Source organism: Brienomyrus brachyistius, unplaced genomic scaffold (assembly GCF_023856365.1).
Source record: "Brienomyrus brachyistius isolate T26 unplaced genomic scaffold, BBRACH_0.4 scaffold44, whole genome shotgun sequence".
Taxonomy (NCBI): Eukaryota; Metazoa; Chordata; class Actinopteri; order Osteoglossiformes; family Mormyridae; genus Brienomyrus; species Brienomyrus brachyistius.
Window position 1 is genome coordinate 1,796,654 of NW_026042319.1, and position 26,228 is coordinate 1,822,881.

Below are 26,228 nucleotides of genomic sequence, written 5' to 3' on the forward strand. Positions count from 1 at the left end.
AAGGAGGGGAAGGTTCCAAACAAAATGGCTGCCCTACTTAGGGTTGTGCAGTAGTGCCTTTTATTGATAAGGCAGAGTCATCATCCTTGGCATTCTTTGAGGCCAGGGAGCACTGTGTGAACAGACTTTACTTAGTGTGATTTCTGGCCGTAAGTTTACATGCAGGCATACAAAGTCTTTCAACCTTCAGCTATGAAGAAAGCACACCTCAAATGGTTAAACAACAGCTTTTGGGGCAGAGGAAAGGTATTGCACTTTACATGTTCAAGCTCCCGCCGCATCTTAAAACCTGGAACCAGACCCCGTTCCAACGCGCCCGTAGACCCCGGTCACACTGTGCTTTACGCAAACGTTAGTACTAAAAAAGGGGAGGGACTGGAAATTGCACTAGTGATCTGTTACAGAAATATTCCACGCTGGTACAAAACAAAATGTTCAAGTACTCTGTAGCAAAAGTTTAAAAAGAACAAGTCACTATGGCTCTTCTTCGTTCTCCTGGCCGGAACCCTCTGATCGATCGCCCTCGGCTCGGTCTGAGGAAGAGAGGGGAGAAGGCAGCTCTGACAGAGGACTGTGGACACTGACGGAACAAGACTCGGTTTTAACAAAACGAACAGCAGGAAATTTATAGCGAAATGCACCTGGTTAGTACAATGCCAGCCTATTCCTTTAAACAGATGCTAGCTTAAGTTAAGCTTAGTACAGATAATGCACAAAGACGGACAGAACCTGCACGTTGCTAAACAAAATTCCTTATTTTCTTTAGCAGATTTTACACGTATTCATTCGCAATCCTTGATTTCAGTGTCAGCATCAGGGATGCAATATGCTAAAAGCAGCTATCCATGGGTGACCCAATGCTGGCGGTTGGCCCTGTCAACATGCTCACCAGTCCTGATGTGGTTGAGTGAGGCTAGCATCCTCAGCATGAAGGAGGCAGGGACTGTGATGGTGTTTCTGGTCTCCTCCAGCATCAGCTCATTGCGTGCTATCACCTGTGAGGAGATCCAGGTGTTGACTCGAGTGATATAAGATTTTCCATTCAAACTCACACTTCCATCATGGGAAGGTTGGCTTGACACACTCATACGATGCGCTACTGCCAGAGAACAGGCTTTAAAGCGGTTGGGTTCATTAGCAGCAGGACAGGTTCCACGTTGGATACCCGCTATTTGGGGGGTGCAAAGCAGGGAGCAACCAGATGAATGAAGTTCTTATAATTGTACATGGATACAAAATGTGTTCCGAAGGCAGGAAGGCCACAGAGTCCGCTTACCTCATCGGCAAGAACCCTGTTGAAGCATGGCAGCTCTTCCAGTGGGGACCAGATCTTGATGTCGTAGTCTATTCCAGAAGAAGCCAGGACTGGAAAAGAGTGGAAGCAACATGAATGAGGAACCACAGACCACAAAGTTTTACTCCCGTGTACCAAAGTTGTGTGTGACGCATTGCATTGTGGGATAATCACTGGGGTCATAGGGGTGGGGTTGCAGACAGTTGACCACATGGTTGTCGGCCTCCAGCAGCATCAGGTGCTCCGCTGTACGCCGGTCCCAGATGAAGATGTGGCCACAGTCAGACCCGCTCATCACAAAGCTGTTTCCCCAAAAGCAGGACTCCTTGATCTGCAGAGAAGCGAGTGCTTCGGTTAGGCTGATGGCATGTGAGCCGCCTCCTACCAACACGCCTTAAGAAAAGCCTGCTAAGCAATGGCTGCAAGTCCACGTGCTCCATGCTGTGCAAGGCCGCTGGTTTAGACCGAAGTACTGGGCAAACTGCTTTTGATCAAGCGTCTTGAGGAGTTACACATTACCCACGATCCTCTGCTGCAGTACACACCATTGTCCTGGAGTTGCGGTGGCCCTTGTAAACCATCTTGACTGTGGGCCTGCGGATGTTCTGCGTCTCGCTTTCCTCCATCTCCCGCCTCTCCTTCCTCCTACGGAACAGCTCCTGAATGCGGGCTGCCGCTGAGCGCCTGGGGTGGGCAGGGTGATAGAAGTCAGGACCGGCAGGCAGCTGCACCTCCACACAAAAGCTATTTGCTTCAGATCTCTCATGATGAAGGTAATCTGGTCACCCAAGGAGCTAAAACTGCTTCAAAAAAAAAAAAAAAAAAAAAAAAATCTCATGCTCACTAACCACAAAATGCCACTGATTGATTGTGAAACGACCCCTTAGAGATGTACTTGGCTTACAATCCAGGATCCACAACGAGACCATTTAGTACTAATGTTCTGAAGTGAGAAGTCAATAATGCTTGAAAGTCCCATACAGAAGCCTTTTTCTGCCTGAAGAAATGGAAATGCTATTTTTCCTTGTGAAATAAAAGTCGAACAGTCATATCTCCAGTAATTTGGCCAATAGCACGGTCCAGATTTTTCCAATAGGTTTTGCTGAAGGGTTAGGGTAAGCATACTCATTTAGCTCACATGCATGAAGCTCTCTGGTATCTTTGTTCTCAAATACCAGAAAGGGGGGGACTTCATGTTACTTAATACATTAAATCAATAAACTACCATCTGATTGGCTTGAAATTACAGGAGATGCATAATTAGATAGTGAGTGACTGAGCACGTGCAGTTGACGAGATTTCGAAAAGCTGGCTGAAAACTTTGCTCAGCAAAGGATATTTTTAGGGATATTATAATCTGGTATGAGCAAGATATTGCTATTTAGTGTGAAATTGAAAGATGAATATTTAAAACAGTATGGTGTGACTATGAACTTGACACAGCAAAGGCTGTACAGAAAAGGGGCATTTAATTACATATACTTTTCTTCACTATGGTTTTACGTCACATTGCATATCCTGTATTTTTTGTGCATTTCCATTTTTAATCAGCAGTTATACATTACTGTACACGTTTGAAATGTTACATTCATGCGAGGTGAGCCTAAAGGCTACAGTGCTATTAACACCACAGAACACGAGTGAGAATTTGGAGTGAGGTAACCTTCTCTTACAAACAGTTTCCACATCGTTTACAAATACAATATAGCCATTTATCATGCAAACAATGAGAGTTGTATTTGAAAAAATAGCAAACTAAATTCACACACTATCTCATTATCTCGAATGGCTGGATTAAGCCAAGGGGCCACCCATGGCCATTTCTGGATGCTGAGACTGGACAGCGTGTCGGCCTGGGGTGGGGGGGATCACAGGCCGGGATCGCGGGGTGTTTTGTTGTGTGGTAGGTGCGGCGATGCGCTGAGCCTGTCCATCTTCCCCAACCTGACCTGCTCCAATCAAGCTCTGCGTGACCCTTTCTGTTCATTGAATATCTGTGCAAACATTTTCTGAACAGACTTCAAACATTCATCAACTGAAAGTGAAAATTCTTATAAAATGTATGCAGTGATGTTTACAGCCCCTGTATTAGACAGGCGGACTGCTTGGCCCCAAAAATATGTCTGTCATGCCTGGAAGAGAGAAATCCCAGGATGTTGGGCAGAATTTTTATTGTGTGTGAAGCCAGATAAGCGACTGCAGGACCTTCTACTCTGGCAAGACTAATGGAATACAAACGAGATTACAATTGTTTAGGAAAAAGTAGGGAGCTACTGTTAGGAAGATGACTAAATGATTTTAAAATGAGAGTTTCCCACTTGCTTTGGCACATCTCAAATGGCAATTAACTTTTATATAACAATGTATGATCCCCACACCATGAAGCCACTTCTGCACAGAACATTCCTCGTTAAACTTTTGCAACGTGTGAAACAAACTTTTGGAAGGACTTTCCACAGTACATGATTTTGGTTGATTTTGTCTAGATTTGACCAATTTAGGAACTGCATCAGATCTGTACATGTGCATGTGAGTGCTTCCTCTTAGCAGCGAACTTTACATACTGCAAGCCCTACAGAAACTAGGGCCTTCGACAAGAACAATGGTGCTTTTCCACTGGCATTCGGGAACCGATCCATACCGCAAAGAGAACCTAGTCACAGCACGGTTCCAGATTACTTCGTTTTTCCACTGCAGAAGGGTCAGATCGGTAAAGGCGCTGCTAGATCTGGAGAGCGAAAGTGCCGTAAAACCGAAGAGTCTCATTTAATTTACTGTTCACATGGTGTACATCATGATTTACTGTGAGAATTGCCATGTTATGTTACCATCAAACGCTAGCAAAATTAGCATTCACTTGAGCAAATTTGCAACGCAAATCTGTTCCTTTCAGCTGTTCTACAGTACTTTAAGCAAGAGGCTAGAAATTTCCAAGTTCCGAGTCGCTGGGAATGCATCAATACATTGAGATGTGTGATACTACTAATAAAGAATATTCAGAAAATGCCCTCTTTTCCTTCAGATATTTAATGCATAGACGCAGATCACCGGTATCTCTGTGCTTTGCGACCAATCAGGTGACGGTGATGCATCCAGCTTGGTTACGTCATGCTTTCAGTCCTGCTATTAAACAGGGCCATGTCAGCTAGGTTATGGCCTGGGTATGGATAAGATACTTTGCAATGGAAAACAGTTCGATTCTTCGTTGACAGTGGAAAACCACCCTAAGAATCAGTTTTCTTCAGAAAAATTATCAGTCAGTGAGTAAGAAAGAAAGAAATGATTATCATTGTATTAGAACTGTAGGGATCAGAAGCATACCTGTACTGACATTCTGACAATATATCTAAGCATTTTGACTCATGGCTGAAACGATGTAGGTTCTTTTTGTAGCGGTGACTACGCCATAGTTGGAATTATTTGCTTTTGAGACACGAGTTGATACTTACGGCCTTTCGCAGTTTAATCATACTGTTGTGCTATATGCATAAACTGATTTGAGAAATGCTCAGGCATGAGAATGCCATGTTTCATGAAATGTGCCAAATCAAATGAGAAAAAGTTTCAGTGCTTTGTGACTTAACTGTTTACATCTTAAATTACCTTAAACTGATTCCCATAAGGGTCATGATTTTTAAATTAAGTACTTTGCAATGAGCTTGAAGGGTATAAAATGTATCCACTAAGCACAGCCAGACAGTTCACATTGAAAAAGATTATTATAAATTACAGTTACATTTATATTAGCTTATGCGTCATTAAATAATAGATTGTTTCATTATAGCATCACTTCATCTGCTAAGACCAGCGTTTTCTATTCTTAAAATGATAGATGTGAGAGTCTGGTGAGCTGAAAAGGCACATCAGCCATAGCTAAGAGATCTGGGCAGGGCAATCCCAACAAACTAATATTTTACCAAATCTAACCCCAGTAGCGGATGATATTCAGGAAGGGAAAAAAAAGAAAATTCAAAACGTCAAGCCTTACATTCAGAATTTAGCAGAAATCAATTCCAAACACATGCCGGGTCTCGAACACAGCAAGCACTGCATAATGGGAATCTCATCTGGGGGTCGCAGGTCCAAGACTGCGGATTCTGCTACCCATTCCCAGATTCCCCCTCCACTTATGACAAGGGCACATGGGCAGAACTGAAATATTTGATGCAATTATTTCACAACCTAACGGCGCAAGGGGCGGTGCATGAGGCTGTCCAAGCCCACTCTGTCCACGCCCAGGTGCTTTAGTAGCCCACAGAGGTGCCGTTAGTACCCCACAGAGGTGCTGTTAGTACCCCACACACGCAAGCTGCTTGGTCGAGCTCCTCAGCACACTCTCTTTACAAACCGTGACAGTGGCTTTAGAGAGTCAGACAGAATCATCCAGAACCTCCACATTCAAACCTCACTGAGGTGTTAAAACAGGTGCAAGTCACAGTGGACGGGAAGTGTGGGAGCGGCCTGTTACCTTATCATCCTATCACCTACGGCCGATCCTCTGAAATTAAATCTACGGGGAGGAACACAGTTCACTTATGACAAGACTAGACATTCTTTAGAAACATCTGGGACAGCACAGCAAGAGACAGAATTGAGTATTCTGGGACAAAGGCACCAGTTACCCATATGAGGAAAATTTAATTTACTGGCAGCTGGTTGAGAATGACAGAGCAGATTTAGGGAGACACAGTGGGGCTGAGTAGCTCCGTGGGGGGGGACAGGGTTACAGGATAAGCAGCATGTAGGCAGGCTGCACTCAGAGGCACTAAACTGTGGATCAACACACCCTGGCTACAGGTTTACAGATGCTATTAAATGCTCCCAGAAGTCAGACAGACATAGGCAGGCCTTCGCCTGGGACCCCTGGGATCCAGAACAGCCAAAGCCAGACATTAATCCTCCCAAAGCAGGAGAGGGGGACACAAAACCAACTGCAAAGCCACATTTAGCACCACGTCATCTCATTTCCTGGACGTGGGAAAAGGAGCTGCCTCACTAGAGGGCGCTCTCACAAAACTTGTCAGTCACAACCCCAACAGTGCTCTATGGCGTGCTGGTACTCTTACCTGGGGCTCTGTCCTGAGCGGAACCGCGAGTGTATCAGGATGGGGTCGTCATCACTGTCGTCAGAGTCCTGGCGGCCCTGAGAGCCCTGCGACGCAGAGCTTCTCCTTCCCACCGGCTCACCCCTCCAGAAGGATTCCCTGGGGGCCTCGGGGGTCTGTGAGTCCAAGATGCCCTCTGCGGGTGGTTTGTCAGGGCCAGACTCCCCCAACGGACATTCTACACCAGTGGGAACCTTTTCTGGGCCACTCTCAGTGCTCTGTGCTTCTGCTGGGCTCGTCTCGGGCTCCATTCCACTCGTCCCGGGGGCTTCTGATACAGGCGGATCAGCTATGAGGCAGGAGAGAGTACGGTCAGCTTCAAACGCATCCATACACAATCAATGCCAGATTCAGAGACATCGCACAACTAACATCTCAGTGCGGAGTCAGCAAATGCCAACATGTTTTTGGGGGTGGGGGGCATCTACGCTGAGGGCCACATGTCCCGCCACACAGCCCCGCCCACTGGTCTCACCAGGCTCCTGGGTGGAGTCCTGTGAGCTTGGCTGCTCCATGCTCGGACGGCTCTGGCTGTCTACTTCGTCCCCCTTGCGGCTGCTGCTGTTACTGACCGCCCTGGAGCTACAGCCCCGGCCACTCCTAGGCAGTGAGAAGGAAATGGAGGTGGTCACTCCCAGGGAAAGGAAGAGGCCTCAGCCAGACGCACAGAAGCCTCAGCCAGACGCACAGAAGCCTCAGCCAGACGCACTGAAGCCTCAGCCAGACGCACTGAAGCCTCAGCCAGACGCACAGAAGCCTCAGCCAGACGCACAGAAGCCTCAGCCAGACGCACAGAAGCCACAGCCAGACGCACAGAAGCCACAGCCAGACGCACAGAAGCCACAGCCAGACGCACAGAAGCCACAGCCAGACGCACAGAAGCCACAGCCAGACGCACAGAAGCCACAGCCAGACGCACTGAAGCCACAGCCAGACGCACTGAAGCCACAGCCAGGCTTCAATGTCACACTACAACAGACAGAGAGACAGAGACAGACACGCTGCCCATGGAGTTGTGGCAACGTTCAGTATTTTATGTCTTATCTTATCCTATGTCTAGATTCCGTTCAGATAGATCATATGGGGAAATGGGTGCATGTCAGACTGGGATACTCAGATTGACTGTCAGGTGTGAGAATCTCACTGGGAACTGCGTGTGAGACTGGAGTGGTTGTGCTGCTGGGTGTACAGTCGCCTGAAGCTTTTATACACATTTACTTAAGTAAATAACAAAGAGCTGTGTGTGAGTCCAAAGTCACACAGGTCGAAGGTCAGGGACAATCCGTACTTAGTCCAAAATAATACAGTATTGATAAATAAGAAGTTGTCCAGTCCTGGGGACCTCCCAGCACACCAGTACCAGTACCAGGTATTCAGTGTTTTCATTGTTTGGGTCAAGTGTGCAGGGGGTGGGGGGGTCCCTGAAGACTGAGACAGTCTGTAAGTGCCTGGTCAGTAAGTACCAGGTCACTTGGGATTAACTGAAGCTTGCTCCCCCCCCAGCTATGAACTCACCACTCATCTGTGAAGTCCAGCTTGATGGTGCTGGTGGTCGTACCCTCAGTGCTGTAGTGCAGACTCAGGACGGGCTCTGCTGCTCCGGGTCGCACACCAGCCGAGCTAGAACCGGAACCACTGCCGGTTCCGGGTTCTGTGCCTCCTTAGATGAGCACAGAAAGGGATGGCGGAGAGCTTAAAAAGGCTGCAAATGCTGCGATACACGCACACGGAACACACGTCCCCTCAACAAGTCGGAGGGAACCTGAAGTATACAGATTACAACCCCCAGTCCTGACACACTGCGTTTTGTGAACTTAAGAGCTAAAGGCCGCACTGTGTGTGAGACGCTCAGAGTTACACCAGGACCTGCCCCCCGCACACTCCCCATCTAAAGCAGTAATGGAGGTTTCTCCAGGGGGCACTCAAAGCGGCATCGCACACGTCCTAGCGTGGCTGTGACGCCCATGCAGAGGGGACACGCAGGAGCGAGCCATGCACGGGGGCAGCATGCCGAGCACACTGCGCTGGAGTCACCGCCTGCCAAAACCCAACACAGACAGGGAGGTGTGTTCAGGCACTGCACAACGTCAAGGCTCCTGCCACGTGAATCCCCAGTGTCATCGAGACCAACGCCAGTGACGAACTGCTAGCAGGGACACAGAGCCCTGACTTTGCATGTCCTCAGTCTAACACAGATTCCCACAGTCGTTTTGTCAGGAAAAATGACACAAATGAGAAAAGGATGAGAGTTTTGAGGAAGAGAGAGATGGACAACTAAGAAAGCACAATGGAAGCCTTGGTTGGTGGCGGGGGGGTCCACTGGCAGAGGATACCGGAGTGGCATCTTGATGGTAACAGACTAGAGATGCAGTAGAAGACAGCCCACACACGGGGCAGCACCGAGACCCCTGAGTACTGAGCCACAGAGAGAGCACCAGTCCGAGTACAGGGTACTGAAAGACACGGCTGGGCTGCCGATCGCCATGCAGAAAATGTTTCTCCACAGATGGAAAGAATGACACCGCTGAGACGGGCCCCGAGACTGGAAGGACTTGGGAGATCTTTGGTCATCGCGCTCTGATGGGGCCCAAGACCATAGGTACGAAAGGGGGGGGCTGTGTCTCACTACAGGCAAAAAAGTGTAGCTGACTGGAGGCGTACTAAGCGGACGTACGCCACATGCTGGAACTGGGGGCAGAGCTACACAAAGAGGTTCAGAAAGGGGAGGGGCCAGGTCCACATAGGGGTCAGGTGGAGGGGCAGAGACAGAAGACAGCACGCAGACGGATGAGGGGGGAGGGAGGGAGAGAGGGAGGGCAGGAAGACGCACCCTGCTGCTCGTCCAGGGTCATCGATCCGAGCTGTTTGTTTACCATGGACGAGGGAGAATCTGGAACACAAAATCAAACTTTGACCAAAACATCCAAGGAATAGCATGTGTGCAGAACATCAAACAGACGGAGGGGAAGAACCTCTTTGGAAGGGACTGGACTGTCTAGAACAGGGGTGTCAGACTCCAGTCCTGGGGGGGCCCAGAGCCTCGCACATTTTTGGGTTTCCCCTCTAAACACACCTGATTCAACTCCTTATGCTAATTACCACACAGCTCTTGAGCTGAATCATTTGTCGTGAAACAGGGAAAGAACTGAGCTACACAGGGTTCCGGCCCCCCAGGACTGGAGTTTGACACCCCTGGTCTAGAACCGTCTACATGATGCTAAACGTCTCTGTCAGGAAAGTGAACTGGGGACCCAGTCACCAGCACAGGCAATTACCGGGGCTGGTGAAGCTTCCAAAAAGCGAGCGTCTTCAAACCCTCTCGGAAATGCCCGGAGCCGCATTCCAGTGCGGAAAACAAGACACTGACCAAAGACCAATTCTCCAGTTTCTCGGCTGATTCTCCCTAAAACTGCAGTGCCCTTTGAAAAGCACCTAATTACAACCAAAAATAAGAGCTGCACCTCCATGCTCTCTTCAGATTAAAAAGTACCTCAGTGTTATGAACTGCACGTCCTGAATCGAGTTTTAAAACGGGCATCTTCATAGACGGCAGCACAATGGAAAGGCTTAAGGAGGCCCCCGCAGTATGACCGGCGACAGTGGTACTCATTTGGTCTGAGTAGCAGTGCTGGAGTCCCACAACAGATGGCGCCATTACTGTACATACAAAAACTTTCTGGCAAGGATCCCACTCCATAGCTACAGCTAGGGGGCGGTCTTATGAGACATGAAAGAGCATTAAGGAGCTCTGTTTCAGCATTAAGTGGCATAATCCATAGACGCATTTTTGGATGCACGTTCGGGGGGAGGGGGGCACCTTTTTGTGCTGGGGGGGGAGGGGATCCAGAAGCAGCAAAAGTAGGGAACAGAAAGCTAAGAAGAGGAGACTGTGTAAACCAGCGCAGTGTTGAGTTAAAAGCCTGCCACTGCACTCACAGCCATCGGTGGGAGAGTGGGGGGGGAGGGGGGGCAGTCACACCACAGAAGCAGTGCTCTAGCACACCATGGGTGATCTGGAGAGGGGTTATACAAAAATCAAGTGTAGCCAAGCATTAGAGCAGGATTCCCCAATTCCGGTCCTGGGGGGCCAGTCTGTGAAGCAGTTTGCTGCACACCTTATTCAGCTCAGCAGCAAATCGCCAGGTTTAGTAGGTGTGTCTGCAAACTGTGCCATGGACCGCCCCCCCAGGACCGGAATTGGGGAATCCTGCATTAGAGGATGCGTCTGGTTTGAAAAACAGCACAAAATGTTGGTGGTTGGAGACCTGCTGTGGGGGGCACTGGGGCCCCCGAGGCCCCTGAGGCCCTGCGGGCAGGGCTGGGGCCCTCAGCGGGTGGGTGGGTGGACGAGCGCTCCTGCTGTCTCGGGGGGCCCGCCATCAGAAGCAGCCGCTGCAAGCGTCTGCAAACTACACTTACCGGTACCCCGCGACGGGCAGGCTCTAATGGGGCAGAGAAGGGAAAGAAATACAGAGGAATGAATGGTGGGGGGCAGGGGGGGGGCGCAGAAGGAAAGAAACAGGCAATGGTAGAGCGAGAGAGGGGGGGGGAGAGACATGAGGCTGGGATGGGCCCTGAGCGACCATGGGGAGGAGGGCAGAGCCCGGGGGGCAGGAGACCAGGTCCCAGCTGACACTTACTGTGGCACTCAGGTCGAGGCTCCCAGAGATAAACGAGGCTGCCTGCAACAACTATAGCGATGAATCGACTCCATATAAATAGCACTAAATCAAAATGAGCAGCCATTTATACAGGCAGTATGAAGCAGCTTACTTTATATGGTATAAGAAATCACAACGCCGGTCACCCTGCCATACAGTGTTTTAGTTGGGAACTATTACAGGCATCCCCCAATCTTACCGGACTGTAACGGCTGTGTCGTCTGTGCAGACTCTGTCGGGGGGGTAGAGTCCGATGTGGGGGCGGGGTCAGGGGTGGGGGCGGGACAGCGGGCTGCAGCCAGGCTCTTTTGTTCCACATCAGGGGAAGACAGCAGTGAGGACGAAGGCGGGCTCTCCAGGGATGAGGATGTCGAAGGAGGCGGGGCAGTGACTGTGGAGGAGGAGCTGGAGGACGAAGAGGCAGACATAGGGAGCGGCTCAGCGGGGGTCTCCACCTCCATGGAGGCCTCGGGGGGAACAGGGTCTTCCTGGGCGGTTTCTGGGGCAGAAGCGGACCCTTCAGGCTGGGCTCTGGTGCCTGCGGCGAACAGAACAAAACCGGCTCTTTTTCACTCATTGTCAGTACGAGCTATTCAAGAGTTACCCAAAATTCCCTCTCAATTCCCTGTGGCTAATGGGGAAGCGGGTTACCCCTGGGCCGGGGCTGGGGCTGGGGCTGGCTGCGCCCCCTGCTGCTCTGTGCTTCGCTGGCCTCCTCGAACCACCGCGACAGCATGTCTGACATCCTCTGCATCAGAGACACGTTGGGGCTCTGTTCACCTGCATGTGGGGAAGAGACCGACGCTAAGCCCTGCACTGAGTCCCAAATCAATCTTGCCTACATTGGCACAGCACTGAGCAAGAGCGCTGCTAAGAATATTAGCATCAAAGAGATGGAGATGGTACAGTGAAGTATTACAACTTGTGTGCACTCCCTGGGATTAGAACCCAAAACCTTTGCATTGTTAGCACAACGCTCTACTTGCTGAGCTGCTGGAGCTCAGCATCACGGATCTGCTAGGAGTACATTGTGGTTCTGCTGAGGTTTGCATGTCGCATGTCGAGAGGTTTAGTCGCCTTATAATGTGTGACAACTGTGTTCGTGTGGGCAGGCCGCTCCCTACCGTCTCGCTCCCGCTCGCTCTCGGGCCGTGCTCGGGGCCCCGTGTCGGACCAGTCGCCCCGCAGCCGGAGGCGTTTCACCGGGGGCTGACGCAGCTGGGAGGGGCGATAAATAACCCCTCAGTCTGGGACAAGGGCAGCATCTGATCAAAAATAGCTCTGCAGGGCACAATATGAACATCAGCGACAAACGCTACCATGTTAATAAACCTCAGAACAGGGCGAGTTGTGGGAGAAACGCAATGGAAAAGCAAGACCTTAGCTCAGCGTGGGTAGCATTGTGTCTTGTCAATCACCGAGTTATCCAGCTCCCCATTGGTCACTTTTCTGGCTTTACACTGTAATTGGCAGCCAGGATAAACCGCACCCACCGAGTCCCTCACAGCCTGGTTTCTCCTCTCTTGACAGAGCCATGAGGTTTCAGTTCCAGAGTTAAGCCATTCCCAAAAGTGCCATGTGAGCGGAATCACAGCCGATAACATGGAGCAGGTGAACCTACAACTGGCCTAAAGCCACCAGAGCTGGGCTATTCCTGTCACTGCAGGAACACTGCGTGCAGAACTGGGGGGGGATGGGTGCCCATATTTGGAAAGGCATTCCAGCTGAATCACTGCAGGTGCAATTGAACACACGGTGTGCGGAGGGGGTGTCCCTAATCTTCATACTCAGCAGCCCCCCCCCCCCAAACCTCCCCCACAAGCAGAAAGTGTTGAGGGGTCGTCTTCAAAAGAAAAGGAAGTGGCCACTGAACAACCAACCAGGCAAACGTCAAAATGAGAGCCAAGTCAGAGGTTGGGGAGCGTTCAGCATCTGCTGAAATGCACCTATCAAAATCAGTTCCATTAAACCAACAGGTGGCCAAGGCTCCGGAATCACAGCGCTACAGACAGACCCTTGTGTCACTTCCTGTTCCCTCACTCTCCAGCCACTCAATGGTCCTCCATTGCCCCAGAAAGTACAGTGCTCTAGGTTTTTTCCCACCACTGGAATTTTTCAGGAACTTTACAGGAACTCAGTGAAACTGCCAGAGCTGATTATCGGAAAACAAAAGGTCAAGCTGCTGAGCATATTTAATAATGACCCGTAAACATGCTGCCCCGTTCTAAGATTTACTACCCATCCTGTAACACACATTATACCCCATTATGAACCAGTAATCGGAAGCCATTTATCACAGCCATTCAAACAATCCCCCCCAAACAGCTAAGGAACTTGTTCACCCTCCACTGTTTTGGAAGGACGGTGTAGTTTCACCACAAACAAAACTACACGTGAAGTTTACCCTACAAACGTTTGCGTCTCCCAGGATTCTTTATGTAGCATAAAGGTCACAGTTCCTGTCATTCAGTGGGAATGCAACATGCGAGTAACCATGGACTACAAAAGTTCATGGTTAAGGAGGACCCTGGAACTCGGAACCTGGATCCTCAACCTTGAGTCCAGATGATTCAGTACAGCAAACAGAAACAGCAACTCATGACTGTGACAATGTCTGAGGACTCGCCTTCCAAAACACACGACTTCCTAAAGTTGTGTGCAAATACAACGGTGTTCCAAAACTATAACCTCAGGCTACAGGAGGATTAAGCGTATTTCCGGTTCTGAAATTCCGAAGTGCTTGACTGCACCTTTAGGGATTTGCCGGAGCCGCGCCATCTCACTGTAGACAATGGTAAAAGCACTTCCATGCAAACTCAGAGCTCATTCGAGGTTCCATCCACAAAAATGTGCAGGACTGCAGCAGGAGGAAGTTCAGAGAAAAGCCACAAGGCGAAGCGACCGAGACAACACGGAGTAGGGATCAGATCATGGAAACAGCTCACCTCCTCCCTTCTCTCCTCGGACGGCCCCTTCAGCTCACGTGCCTGGTCGTCCTTCGGGTTGAACAGGTAGATGTAGTCTGAGGAGTAGCTGACCAGGATCTCCTCCCCGTCGCTGCTGTAGCACAGCGACGTCACACGGCACGACTTGCTGGAGAGGTGGGCTGGCACGAACCGCACGCACATCCCCGTGGTGCCACGGCCCATGTAGTTCCCTGGTGGAGCCGGAATCCAAAAATCCAACCAGAATTTCATAGGAACATGCAGAACTCGACGACAGACGAGGCCGTCATCTCCACGGAGGCTGCAGCGTTACCTGTGGCCCGAGTACCCAGCATCCTCCGGTCGTAGATGCGCACAGAGCTGTCGGAGCATCCCACAGCCAGGTAATACGGGACCAGTGGGCTGATGGAGATCGAGGTCGCGGCACGCCGGCAATTAATGAGGATGTCCTGTGTGGAGGACATGTGCGGAGACAACGTCAGAGGCGATTCTTCATCCGAGTCTTACGGACCTACATGCTTAACAGGTTCTGACGAACTGCTTCAGAGAGTGAACTGAAGCAGAAAACTCAGTGCACCAAATGTCAGACTTGAAATGGGAAAAGCACTATCAACATATCGGCGCAGCGGAAGCACATCTGGGCAGGAGGCCAGAAAACCCATACAGCCACTTTTCATTTTCACAGAGCAGCTCAGCTGGGACCCATTTTCACTGGAGAATCCAGGTTTGTCAGTAAGGCGGCGCTTAACTGAAATGCGCCGACTTGCATGGCTTCGAAAGATATGCAAGCATGCAATCACCTGGCACCTGGAGACGTCTCCTAGCCACACCCCGAACTCCACCCACATTTTAGATGGCGAAACCACTGGTACCTTGTGAAAATGCCAGCCGCTGACTGGAGGAGCGAGTCAGCAATGCCGCACTGCTGCCGACATACCCCTGCCAGTGAGACCCTCAACCGCTCTGCTAAAGCACGTACGACTTCTCTGCCCAGCGCAAACCTTGCATCTAAACGGGATTGTTTAGGAGGTTTCATAACCCTCCCCTATAGGATGGGTTCACAGACTTTACTAAATAAATAAATGCATTAATAAATATATTGTGAAATGTGGCAATGAACAAATAATAATCATATGAAATCTGAGTATAAATAAATCTTAAGAATAAATCTGTTTATCATCCAATTACTGCCGGTTTTATTTTTACCATTTATTTCAACATGGCTCAAGCATCGACATGGAAACTGTCACTTTCAGCCGGTAAAGGTTTGAGGGAGGGCTGTACTGAATACTGCTTTGTGATTGGTCATCATTTTCGCTTGACTGCTCCCATGGAATCAAATATGACAACACTGGGTGTACAGTGGCAGCAGTAAACCAGCATCTGTGGTTTCAGTTATCTGTGGTAAACCGTGGTCTGAAATAAAAATGGTAAAATGTACAACAGTTCATTCTTCATTCGTCCTTTGAGAGGTGTACAAAGCATGTCTTCCATTGTTCCATTATCCCATAATACATATTTTTTTCATTGCTCTACTGTCTCTTGAGAACTGGGCTAAAATCTTTTAAATCCCTTTAATTCGAGCATAATGGTGTACAGTGAACTTCACCATTTTTTATGTTAGTAATGAATTTAGAATTTAGCGATCAATTGTCATCGTTGACACACCACAGCACACAACAATGAAACGTGTTCTCTGCAGTTAACACATATGACTTAGCAGGGGGCAGCTAATTCAGCACCCGGGGAGCAGTGCCTCACTCAGGGTACCTCAGTGGTGCCTTGCTGGTCGGGGATTTGAACCTGCAATCTTTCAATTACAAGTCCGCTTCCCTAACCATTAAGCCATGACTGCCCACATTTCTTCTTTTTATTACTCTGCTTAATTGATCAATTACTATATGTAAATACATGAAAACAACCCATATGGGGTTTGCCAATGGTTTGCTATTAAGCATGGTTCTGGCCATACACAGTAGGTCTTGAGGCGCATCACCCAGAACAGCTTACTAGAACTGGTACGAAAAATGCTTTTTGCTGATGAAACTGATCGTGCAGATACTACAAGACTTCAGAGAGCAAACAGGAAGGTTCTTGGAAGAAGGTGCAAATGGCCGCAGCTCGTTTCACTGATGAAAATGTGTTTGCAACCTTCAAGGAACATGTGCAATGGAGCAGGCCACAAGCGAGAATATCCGACTGCAGCATAACCCACCCTGGGATTCCCAGAAGCATAATTGCTAAGTGAATGGGTACAACCACGCAAGTCACTAACGGCAGCTCTTGGGAAAGGTAGCCCTGCGCGGCCATCTTGTGAATTCAGGACATTTCCTGGCACTAATATGCACCTGTGGTTTCATCTGTCGCTCATTGCTCATTGGCTCCAAACTGCGGCTACCAGAGGCGGTTCTCCAGGAAGCACTCGACCAATCACCGTGACCGCTGTGTCGTGATGGGTGAGTGACAGTTTGCACCTCAAAGCTTATTTCATATTATGTGCAGCATCATTGAAATAAATAAATGAATATATAAATAAAACCCAACAATAATTAAAACAGGAAGAAAAAAAACAAATTTATTGCCACATTTCACAATATATTTATTGATGCACACATTAATAATGTCTGAATGATCTCTCCATACTCTCCCACACTTACATCTTTGCAGTCCTCTTTTGTGCAGCTGGTCTTCATTCGGACGTCAAACCATCGCACGGTGCCGTCCTCGCCACATGACAGGAAGGTGTAGGGGTCGTTCGGGACAGTCATGATCTACCGATAAACAAACAGGCTCCGTGACTCAACCTACAAGCATCCATGGCTGCCGCTATTATTACGAGCCCAGCTTAAGATGAATTAAACATGGCCAACGCAAAGACTCCATTACGACGAAGTAACATCTGCGCCTGGACCCATCAGGTTGAGCTCGGCGCTCGTACACTTCATGATACGGTAGATGGGATTACCTCGTAGGCCGTGCCATAGTGACAGGTGAACTGGCACTGTCTGTTGAGCTCGGCGCTCTTCTCTGTGTTGGTGTAAAAGATGACGCCATCGCCGGAGCAGGACACGATCTGCTGGTCGTTGGTTTGCGGTATGAACTTGGCACTGAAGATGTTGGCACGGTGCCCTGAGTTAATGGTAGTCTTGACCTGATGAGGGCAGTCGTTTAAGAGGTCTCAGCACCAGTGACTTTCCTCACCAAGGCTATTGCCAGATACGTTTTTCTTTTTTTAACTGTATATCAAAGCATCGGCAAAACACTGATATTTGGGTGTGGTCACAACCACCAGAACACATCCAATGGCATTACGTCCTTTTGGGGAACCTTCTGTCTTTGTGAATCTTTTAAATCCTCCATTTTGGTATTATTGGTGGTTAGAATCCCCTTAAGGAAACAGTGTTTTCCCCACATTCATTTCTGTTGTTCTGTTCCATAATGTTTCTGTTGAGGTGGTATAGCTTTAAGAGATGCACATAACATCAGGGTAAGTGATGTTGTCAAAATATAATTAGCAGTGATGTAGACACCCAGGTAAGCTGGGGTCACAGGGGAAAAGCAGGCAGCTGTGAGCACAGGAACTTTCCAGAATAGCACGGCAGTGACCGTGGTGGAAGCACGACACTCTGAGAACTCAGATGCTGAAGATGCAGTGTGAGAGAGAGCCGGAGCTCGTTCTACCTTCCTGTTGTATGGGTTACTGATGACCAGGTTGGTGTCATCGGATCCTGAGAGGATGTACTCGCCGGTGTCATTCCAGCAGATCGTGTTCACCTGAGCAAGAAAGCGGAGCAAGAAAAATGAAAAACCACAACAAACACAGCAAGGCTGGTCCTGTATGTACAATAATTCCGTGAAAGCCCGGCCGCACATCCGAAACGAGCTTTGCAGTCAAAGCCTCCATCAAATGATGAGGGTTCATGCATGTAGAGGACGACGTAGCGCAACCAAAACCTCAAGTCAGAAACCTTCTGTTCTGTTTCCCTAACGGCTCAAAGCACCTGGAAAGCCGGCTGCTGGAGGTTCCGTATCCCATCTGGCTGATGTTCCACTCCGAGGGAGGCCCAGGGAGGCCCAGCGACGCAGGAGCCAAAGGGCCCCCTTGCCAAACCCTGTCATTTGCTCTTACAGATCCTCTAAATTGCACCTCTTGTAGAATCGATCTTTCCTCCCAGGGGAGAGATGAGACGACATTGTTGTTCGTCAGACTCCTGAGCTAATGAATACTGCATTTCACCAGTGATCAACAGTGAACGGACTGGAACACAGAGACAACCCTGAAAGTAACTGATATGTCATCCAGAGCAAGGCCTACCTGAGACAGTGACGCAGGAGCCTAGAGCTGCCAGCAGGGCTCAGGTGATCGGGCCTCCCTGCCTAGAGGCAGCCAGTGTGAGATTTTCCCCATCAAACTGCCAGCACTGGCTTCTCAGGACTTATACATGCTGAGGTGAACACCACTGCAGGCCACCTTCTAAAGGGCATGGGTCTTGTGTTCAGAAAGATCATAGGTCAGGCTGATTCGTCTTTTTCAAAGCAAGATGGGGAGAACTGCCAGAGAGCTTTACTGGACGCCGTAGAACAGACTGACTCAGTAGATCTTAAGGTTGGGACAAGACATTCCAGCCCAGAGGTCCAAGCACACTGTGAGCAGTGTCACGTGCACCCTAGATGGTAGGCAGACACCCAAGGCACACTGATGCCACTCTCGGTTCACTACAGGCCTTTCAGAAGCTCTCTGTCCAATCATAAAGCCAGTATATAATTTGAGAGAGATGAGGGGGCAATGAATGATGCCATATCTCCTTGTGTGCCAAAAATAACTAGCTTATAAAGCATCAGTTGACAAAAATAGAGGCAGTACACTGTGCAGTGACCAGCTAAAACTCCTGATCACACAGTATAGGGGACAGGCTGCTCAGACAACTCAGAACATCTTTCCAGGTACAGCAAGAGTTCTGAGAGCAGTTGGGCCCTGGGAAGACTGGGTTTTAGCCAATGACAGACGGAAGGACGACAGCAACCACACAGGGCTGGGCGCGCTCTTAAAAACAATATTTTAATTTAAAAATACTGGGAGAAACGATAAGTGCCATCCACCCCCCCAGCACAGAAACAGAGATGGCTAACATTAATTTAGGCTTTTCAAAATGTGCAAACGTGATGGGTCATGACATCAGTTCCCTGGTAAGAAAATACAGGACAACGCAACAACGTTGAACTTCCAAACTTACAAGAACAGTGAACACAGTATACGTGCACCGGGTAATTTGCAATAGCAGCCATGATCTCTCTGAACTAGGCTAGCTGGCTGCTGAAACTGAAAGCCAAATCACAAATCCTTCTGCTATCTTGCTTGGTGCGTAGCCTACGATATCTTTCACGACAGGCTATAATCGCTGGTTACTTACCATCAGACACTGGCACTGGGATACTTCTCTGATATACAATAATATCGCCATACCGCCCAGCCCTAATACATGTACCAGCCACTGAGCCCCTGCACTGCGAGGAACGTTCAATGACATGACCGGACACTCAGCTACCTGGCAGAAGACACTCTGCCTAAATCTTTAAAATCTTTTCTTTTGTGATTATATTTTTATTGTCATTTCGTCAATTTGTCAGAAGGCATATATGGGACAGAAAATCTTTAAAGTCTTAAGTACCAAAAGCAGAATGAATCACAGTACAATCTATGGAAATAATGCCTGGAGCATAGATTAGCGGGTAAGGAACAGAAAGCTGAACGAGGGTGTGTGTGCGCAAAGACAGACCACCCATGAGGCTTCAAGCCATCGGAACGGCGAGAAATGCAAGACAGAGGAGCTTATTTAGCAAAATAAACCCGCAATCTTAACACCTCCCATGGTGAGGCGATTGATAATGGTGGACAGGAGCTTACAGCAGCATGGCCCAGACCCCCGTGCCCGGCCCCCAGGTACTCACACAGCCTTCGTGCACGTTCAGCGTGGCCTCCAATTTGAGCCTCTGGACAAATTCCCTTCTTCCTGAAACAGAAGGCAGACAGGGTTCCAGCACTGAGCTGATCTTTGTACATATTCACACGCAGACAGATAGAAGCATCATTTAAAACGTCAATCATCCACAACAGTGACATATCAGTCAGCTGACAGGTAATGATCTTCCGGGAGCTGCTGCAGGGGCCAGCAGATGGATGCTAATGGCTGGCCGGAAAAGGGATTTTCCCCAACTTCACTGAATCGCTAACAGGTCAGACGCCACCTGTCAGACATTTCCGGAATATTATCAGTTTGACAGTGCGCTCACCCACCTTGCATCAATTGTAACTGGCTTTAGCAACTCATTGCACAATAATCATCCATTTATCACACAAGTTGCTATGGGTCTCCTCTCCATGCAGGAGGAGACGGAAATCGCGTCACAGCTAGTTCAGTGCATATAACAGAGCTTTCAAAACTGAACAGTTTCTTGAGGGGAGCTGAAATTTTCTATTACAAAGCAGGCTTAAACATGAAAAGCTCACTTTACATGTAACTTGCCTGCCACATGACATCACCAGGGTTTCCAGAGAAGCGTTTCTGCCCTCCCCACACCCCCCTCCCCCGACCAAAAGGTGTATTTTTAACCTGTGCTTTAGTTTACGGACCCTGACCACCATTCCCTTGTCTATATTTAGGTTGTTTGGTGGTCCGTCTCACTTCTAAGCATGCAAGAGCCTACCACCAATGCATTGTGAGGGCTTATGATGACCTCATCAGAGGATCATCCAACCAATGGTCTTCATAGGTTTCCGAAACTGTGGCCCAGTTTCAAGATATAACTACCATCAATTCGACTCATAGACATCCCACAGAGGTGGCCGGGCCTCAAGCAGACCACCACAGAGGTGGCCGGGCCTCAAGCAGACCACCACAGAGGTGGCCGTAAAGACAGATTGATGGACGCATTTAAAATAGAAAAAGCACACTTGGTAAACAAACCCATGTGATGCCAACATTACATCAGGAGGCCATAGAATGGCGACTCCTTCACTGCCACTAAGCATTAGCCAATTAGCTTTGTGGTAACACCGGGATCCAAAAACACTGCAACACCACCTGACAACCTTCACAAAGAACAAAGGACCAAATAAAAACTCCAAACCCAGTGGAACAACTTCGGAATAAGAGGTAGTGGGGTATGTGCCAAAAATACCCCTCCACCGCGGCATGGAGAAAGACTTTAAAAATAGACCGGGCGTGATACACAACAGGCTGGCTGACGCAGACCAACTCTGAGCTTCGGGGCCTGAAGTGGGGTAGAGCACCAAGCCCCCCAGCCCCCCCATCACACCACAACACAGCAACCAAAGAAAGTCACAGGCCTGAATGCTGCTATCACGTCCAGGCTAATCCCACCAGAGAAGAAAGATAAGGGAGATTTTTCAATTATATGTGACAGAAAGCTGAGGAAGGCGGTTCACTGTTGGACATGTAGTGGTCATGGATTAGTCACTCCCACCAGGAAGAGGTAGGAGCGGCCTACAGGAGACCCTTCGACGGCCTACAGGAGAGCCCCCGACAACAGCCATAGCCTGAGTACTACCTCTGGGAAAGGCAGCATTTCCAGAGTCCAAGAAGCGCCTCTCCACGCTAGTCAGCTACGCGTCTGTGTTTGCCGATGCAAATATGCCAAAATTACAGCACACAGTCCACAAATTAATAGCAGCAGGCTAGCAGTTTTTTTTTTTATTACGTTTAATAAAATCCAAAGACAGAACAGAGTTCTACAACACAGACTGAAAGTGACTCAAAACAATGGCTGCAAGCAGCAGATATCTGAAATCTCCGGACCAGCAGGCAAGCTTCAGGCCACATCATACAAGAGCACAGACCACTGGGGGGTCAGCAAGAAGAGGACTACTCCAGCCAACCAGGACGATCTGTGTGGCATATCGCAAGATGGGCATATCCAAAGGGCACCATCTCACTAGCACGATGAACACCAAGCGACGAATGAAACAAAGCCTCGTCCCCTGGGCCAGTGGAGCACTCACGACCAAACGGATCCCAGGGTGGCGTTTACACTGCCCTTAAGGCCCTGATCAGTCGTAATAAAGAGACTAGTAGCATCTTGCTGGGGCTCAGAGCTGCTTTTTTTGCGGAAGTTGGCATTTCATCAGCAAGCTTTTAAACGTCCTTTCAAAGGCCAGAAGTGACCTGAAGTAACTGGAGCCACGTGTGAAAGTCACAGTCATGATCAAGACTTAAACAAACAGACGTGGAAAACCAGAGGAACACGACGGTGCTCTTGGGAGAACTGATGCCCTGTTCGCATTGGACTTCATTACAGCGGAGACCTGGTTTCCAAGCTGGCCCACACAGCAGGGCCAGGGCAGCATCACCAAAATCACCCCTGGCTTATAAGAGCGGCGGGCCAAGCAGAACCAGACCCCAGAAGAATGGCCGCCCCCCCCCAAGGTGTCTTACTCAGCTGAGCTCTTCTGTTGGTACCCTGCAATACCTTGCACAAATGATACAAGCAGGGATGGAACTTAATCACGTGGCAATGTTGTAAGTAATTTAGACAATGGGCAAGTACAAAAAAAAACTATTCTTTACTGAGCTAGCCTGGCTGGCTAGTAGCAAAATCTAAGCTTCACCCATGGACACAAGTCTCTGGCCAATCAAATTAGACATTTAAAAAAAAAAACCCAAAGTGGAACATCAGCTCTATCCACCTTAAGGGGACCCCAACAGTTAGGATTCATTTCCGTCAGTCAGGTCAGCAAACTTACGGAGCTGGGGTAGAGCACTACAGTGCATTAATGAGACCAATGTTAATGAACGTCAAGCATAAATTGGTAATGCATCCATGTAACTCTATATGCTGTGCATCTATGTCATTAATGGAGAAGCAGGAAGACTACTGCACAAGGCTATAGGCATAAGAGGGTGTCTTGTAAACTGCAGCCTAAAATTCACAGGCACTGGCAAAGCACCTCATTGGCTGCAAATCTCACACATACTGACCAATACCTCACCTTCCTGAAACCCATTTTGGTAAACGGCTTACATTCAAAATTACTGAACAGATGGTCGTCCCCTCCTCCCCTCTGTAATGCTGTCATCATTTGACCCAAGAATCTGGAGACAAAAGCATCTTCAAGCACAGATTACTGGAGTCTGCCTACAAACTCAGGTGTTTAGTGGGGGGGGGGGGCCCAGAGCTGACCACAATGAAAAGCATACGGGCCTTGAATAAGGATGGAGAGTGTCACAAAGTGCTAGACAGAGCAAAGCAAAGCCACCTCAGCCATCCAGTCAGGCTCATTCTGGATGATTCACCTGTTACCTTGCAGGGCTAATGCAAATTACTCTTATATTACTGAGGCAGAGATACTAGAAACAGGTGGGTGTACTAGAAGGGACAGCAAGGGAAGGCGCAGCAGGTGTCCAATGGGATCCGCTAGGGTGTTGCCAATCTGCATGAACTACTTAACGGCCAAATCTAAACTGGCGGCGCTAACGACTGCCTGCCAAAACAAACCACACGACAACTTAAGATGGGAGGACGGCACAAAAATGTCTGCACACCAAAGCCAGAACACACTAATGAGAGGCATGGCAGAGTCGACTGAATGCAGTCTGGACCAAGGTCATCCAGGCACTGACGCAAACACCCATGGGCTCTGCGTTTCTGTACAAGGCCCAGTATCTCCACAGCGAAAGCAGACAGGGATCCAGCCCAACACCAAACACCAGGGTCACCCGGGTCCTAGGTGCACACGATGCCTTCTGCTACACTGCTGTCTGGAGCAGAATCCAAAACCACGACAATCCACACGCTCTTCAGACCGACGCCTGACCACTTGCCAGCGTCCGCTGCCCTTGAAGCAGTAAGTCCACCGTCATGAACAGGGGTGGCATAATTTCCTCAGGGAGGGGCACTTTGTAGGTGAACCTACCACCCTAATTGGCAAACTTAATGGCCAATAGACAATGTATGTCCCCCATAGCTAAAAGTCAACAATGGTACCCCAACCCTGATATTTATTACTCTGAACTGAACAGAGAGACAACAAAACACAAACGCCTTCATCAGCTACGAATTTGCCATTCTTCATCATAACGAGTCATGGAAAAACTGCTTTACAATACTCTTTTTCGGGCTACTACAATTCCATACCACGGTCTGACTTATCTGACCCACTAAATTTTAAAAAATCTATGGACTGAGTGTCACTGCAGTTTACTTTTTATACTGCCAACAAAGCAACAGCTCAGCCCATTATTCGACAAGAAGAGCATTACAGATATTAATAGCGAAGGCCCCACCGGAGACGACACAAGTGACCTTAACAGGGCAAAGGGGTAGGTGACTGTCTCAGTCAGCACCTTTCCAAAGACAGGTAGGTCTGCTTCATTCAGAGAAGGCAACAGCTCCAAAACCGCAACAAGGCAAACTGTGCGGAGGATTCGCAATATGAAATGAGAAAGACTTACATTCCCGCCACAGCCAGTGCGCTCGCTTGGGTGACTAGGGGCCAACATTAAACTCACTTTATAAACATTACGGGAAAAGAAGCTTGAGTACAAAAAACTATGGGACTGAGCGGAAAATAGTTTTCGCAGAAAACATAAACATTTCTAAAGGTATGATATGCAAGTTTTTTTTTTTTTACTTAAAACCCAAACATCAATCCACGGGACCGAAAGCGCAGCACGGCAAACGGCGCAAGGCAAGCGGACGGACTGCTTCCAGCCCAATGGGCAGCCGTAATTCGCTCTGAGGTCCATTTGGCGTAAAAAAAAAACGGACAGCGGCTTCTGTCTGACCACGTTTTCCTCTTTGACGAGTGACGGAGACAAACTAAACCGTGAACTTACAGTCAGTTTTAAAAGGCGGTCCTCAGACCAAATGCCAGGAAGGACCGTAAACAGACGCACAGCCCAGCAAGACTGCGACGGGAAACGTAAGCTTTACATGCCACTCATGCACAATACGCGTATAAAATATTAAACTTAAACAGTTGCAGGCATTATTTAATTGAACTATAAAATGCCGTTAACACTAGTAAATGTTGTTTTGAGTCAACAACAAACAACCTAATTTGGGGGGATGGGAAATAGAATAAACAACCCCGTGCGGCCTTCGTGTGTTACTTGACTGATATTCAGAAGCTTTATTTAGGACAATAACAGGCAACGTGTGAAACAGATACGGAGGGAGCAAGAGCCGCAGCAGCGAGAAAAGCGCCGCACACCAAGGACGAGCTTTAACCAGCGACGCAGCGGGAGGAGAATTAACCAACTAATTACACAACTAATTAACTAAGTCTCCGGAAAATAGGAAGTTTCCTAATGTGCATTAGGGTCGGCTTGATGTCTCGGGGTACAAAGTCTTGAACGGGGCAAATGTATATAAACTAGCAGCCCGTTAGGATGCTGTGACAGACAGAAATCAAGCACATTCCGATAAACAATAGAAAAATGACCAAATTGAACGTGGCTAAATAAAACACCCAGAAACAGACTGAAGATGCCGATGACTTGGAAACAAAACCGATGACTCTGTTGCTTAGATCCAGCCCGCACGGAAACAGGAATATATGCGTCTCTTCTTCTGACAGCTGCAGCCTGCGAGTCCCGGTCCCCGAAGACAGTGCCCCTTGGCCCTGCCTTCGCGTTATCTTACCCAGGTAGTTAATCCGGATCGAATTCGGGTCGTGAAACCCGATGGAGCGCTTCCTCACATCCCAAATTAGATTACTGGAGCCGGACATGATGCTCAAACAGTCCGACTTTTAAAAATAACATTGAAATAACTTTGATTCCACCGTTGTCAGGCTTGCCTTCCCTTTAGGTTGTTGTCGCACCGGGAACGGAACTAAATCATCGCGTCCCGACCCCCGCCGCCAGGCTACACGGGAAGCACAGCGGTGCCCCTCGGTAGCTCTTCGGATATTTACTTCGCTTCTCTCTCCAGCCCTGCAGGATCTCTCGTCCAATGAGAGACAGGCTCTAAACATCGCGATAACACAGATACGCCCCGCCCCCTAACTGCGTCGCCAGTAGCGTCAGAGTCACATGTCGCAACGCAGCGTCTGTTGTGGTCATGGTTGTGGTGTTTGTCCTCGTGATCGGAGGTGTCGCGTTTTTTTTTTCTCAATCTTCTTTAAAGAATTAACAAATAAAACTAAATCATTTTTAAAAGCTACAAATTTGGGAAGGACCTTCATATATCTACATTTATGTAA

At 48.7% G+C, this 26,228-nt stretch overlaps 1 protein-coding gene across 6 annotated transcripts; it reads right to left on the minus strand.

Moving 5' to 3' along the window:
• Nucleotides 1-37: 37 nt before the first annotated feature.
• On the minus strand, nt 38-25,971 carry dcaf6 (ddb1 and cul4 associated factor 6). Of its 6 annotated transcripts, XM_048999200.1 has the most exons (21): nt 25,667-25,971; nt 19,955-20,016; nt 17,687-17,779; nt 16,971-17,156; nt 16,663-16,776; nt 14,319-14,454; nt 14,006-14,217; nt 12,185-12,278; nt 11,712-11,840; nt 11,260-11,598; nt 10,665-10,841; nt 9,230-9,289; nt 7,915-8,059; nt 6,875-6,999; nt 6,361-6,688; nt 5,763-5,804; nt 1,840-1,978; nt 1,469-1,625; nt 1,277-1,365; nt 890-995; nt 38-533 (listed from the first exon to the last, which is right to left on the minus strand). In XM_048999200.1, exons 1-21 carry the CDS (start codon nt 25,752-25,754, stop codon nt 475-477), a joined length of 2,880 nt encoding a protein of 959 aa, XP_048855157.1. In that variant the 5' UTR covers nt 25,755-25,971; the 3' UTR covers nt 38-474. The 6 variants fall into 6 exon arrangements, with proteins under 6 accessions (XP_048855157.1, XP_048855160.1, XP_048855158.1 ...); XM_048999203.1 differs by lacking the exon at nt 9,230-9,289; XM_048999201.1 differs by lacking the exon at nt 5,763-5,804.
• Nucleotides 25,972-26,228: the final 257 nt, after the last annotated feature.

Coding starts and splice junctions, on each gene's coding strand:
- dcaf6 (XM_048999200.1), bottom strand. CDS start 25,754: ATGTCCGGCTCCAGTAATCTAATTTGGGATGTGAGGAAGCGCTCCATC. Junction 12,279..14,005: donor CCGAGGAGAGAAGGGAGGAG/GTGAGCTGTTTC, acceptor CGCCCCTCCCAG/CTGCGTCAGCCCCCGGTGAA. Junction 8,060..9,229: donor GACCCTGGACGAGCAGCAGG/GTGCGTCTTCCT, acceptor TGCTCATCTAAG/GAGGCACAGAACCCGGAACC.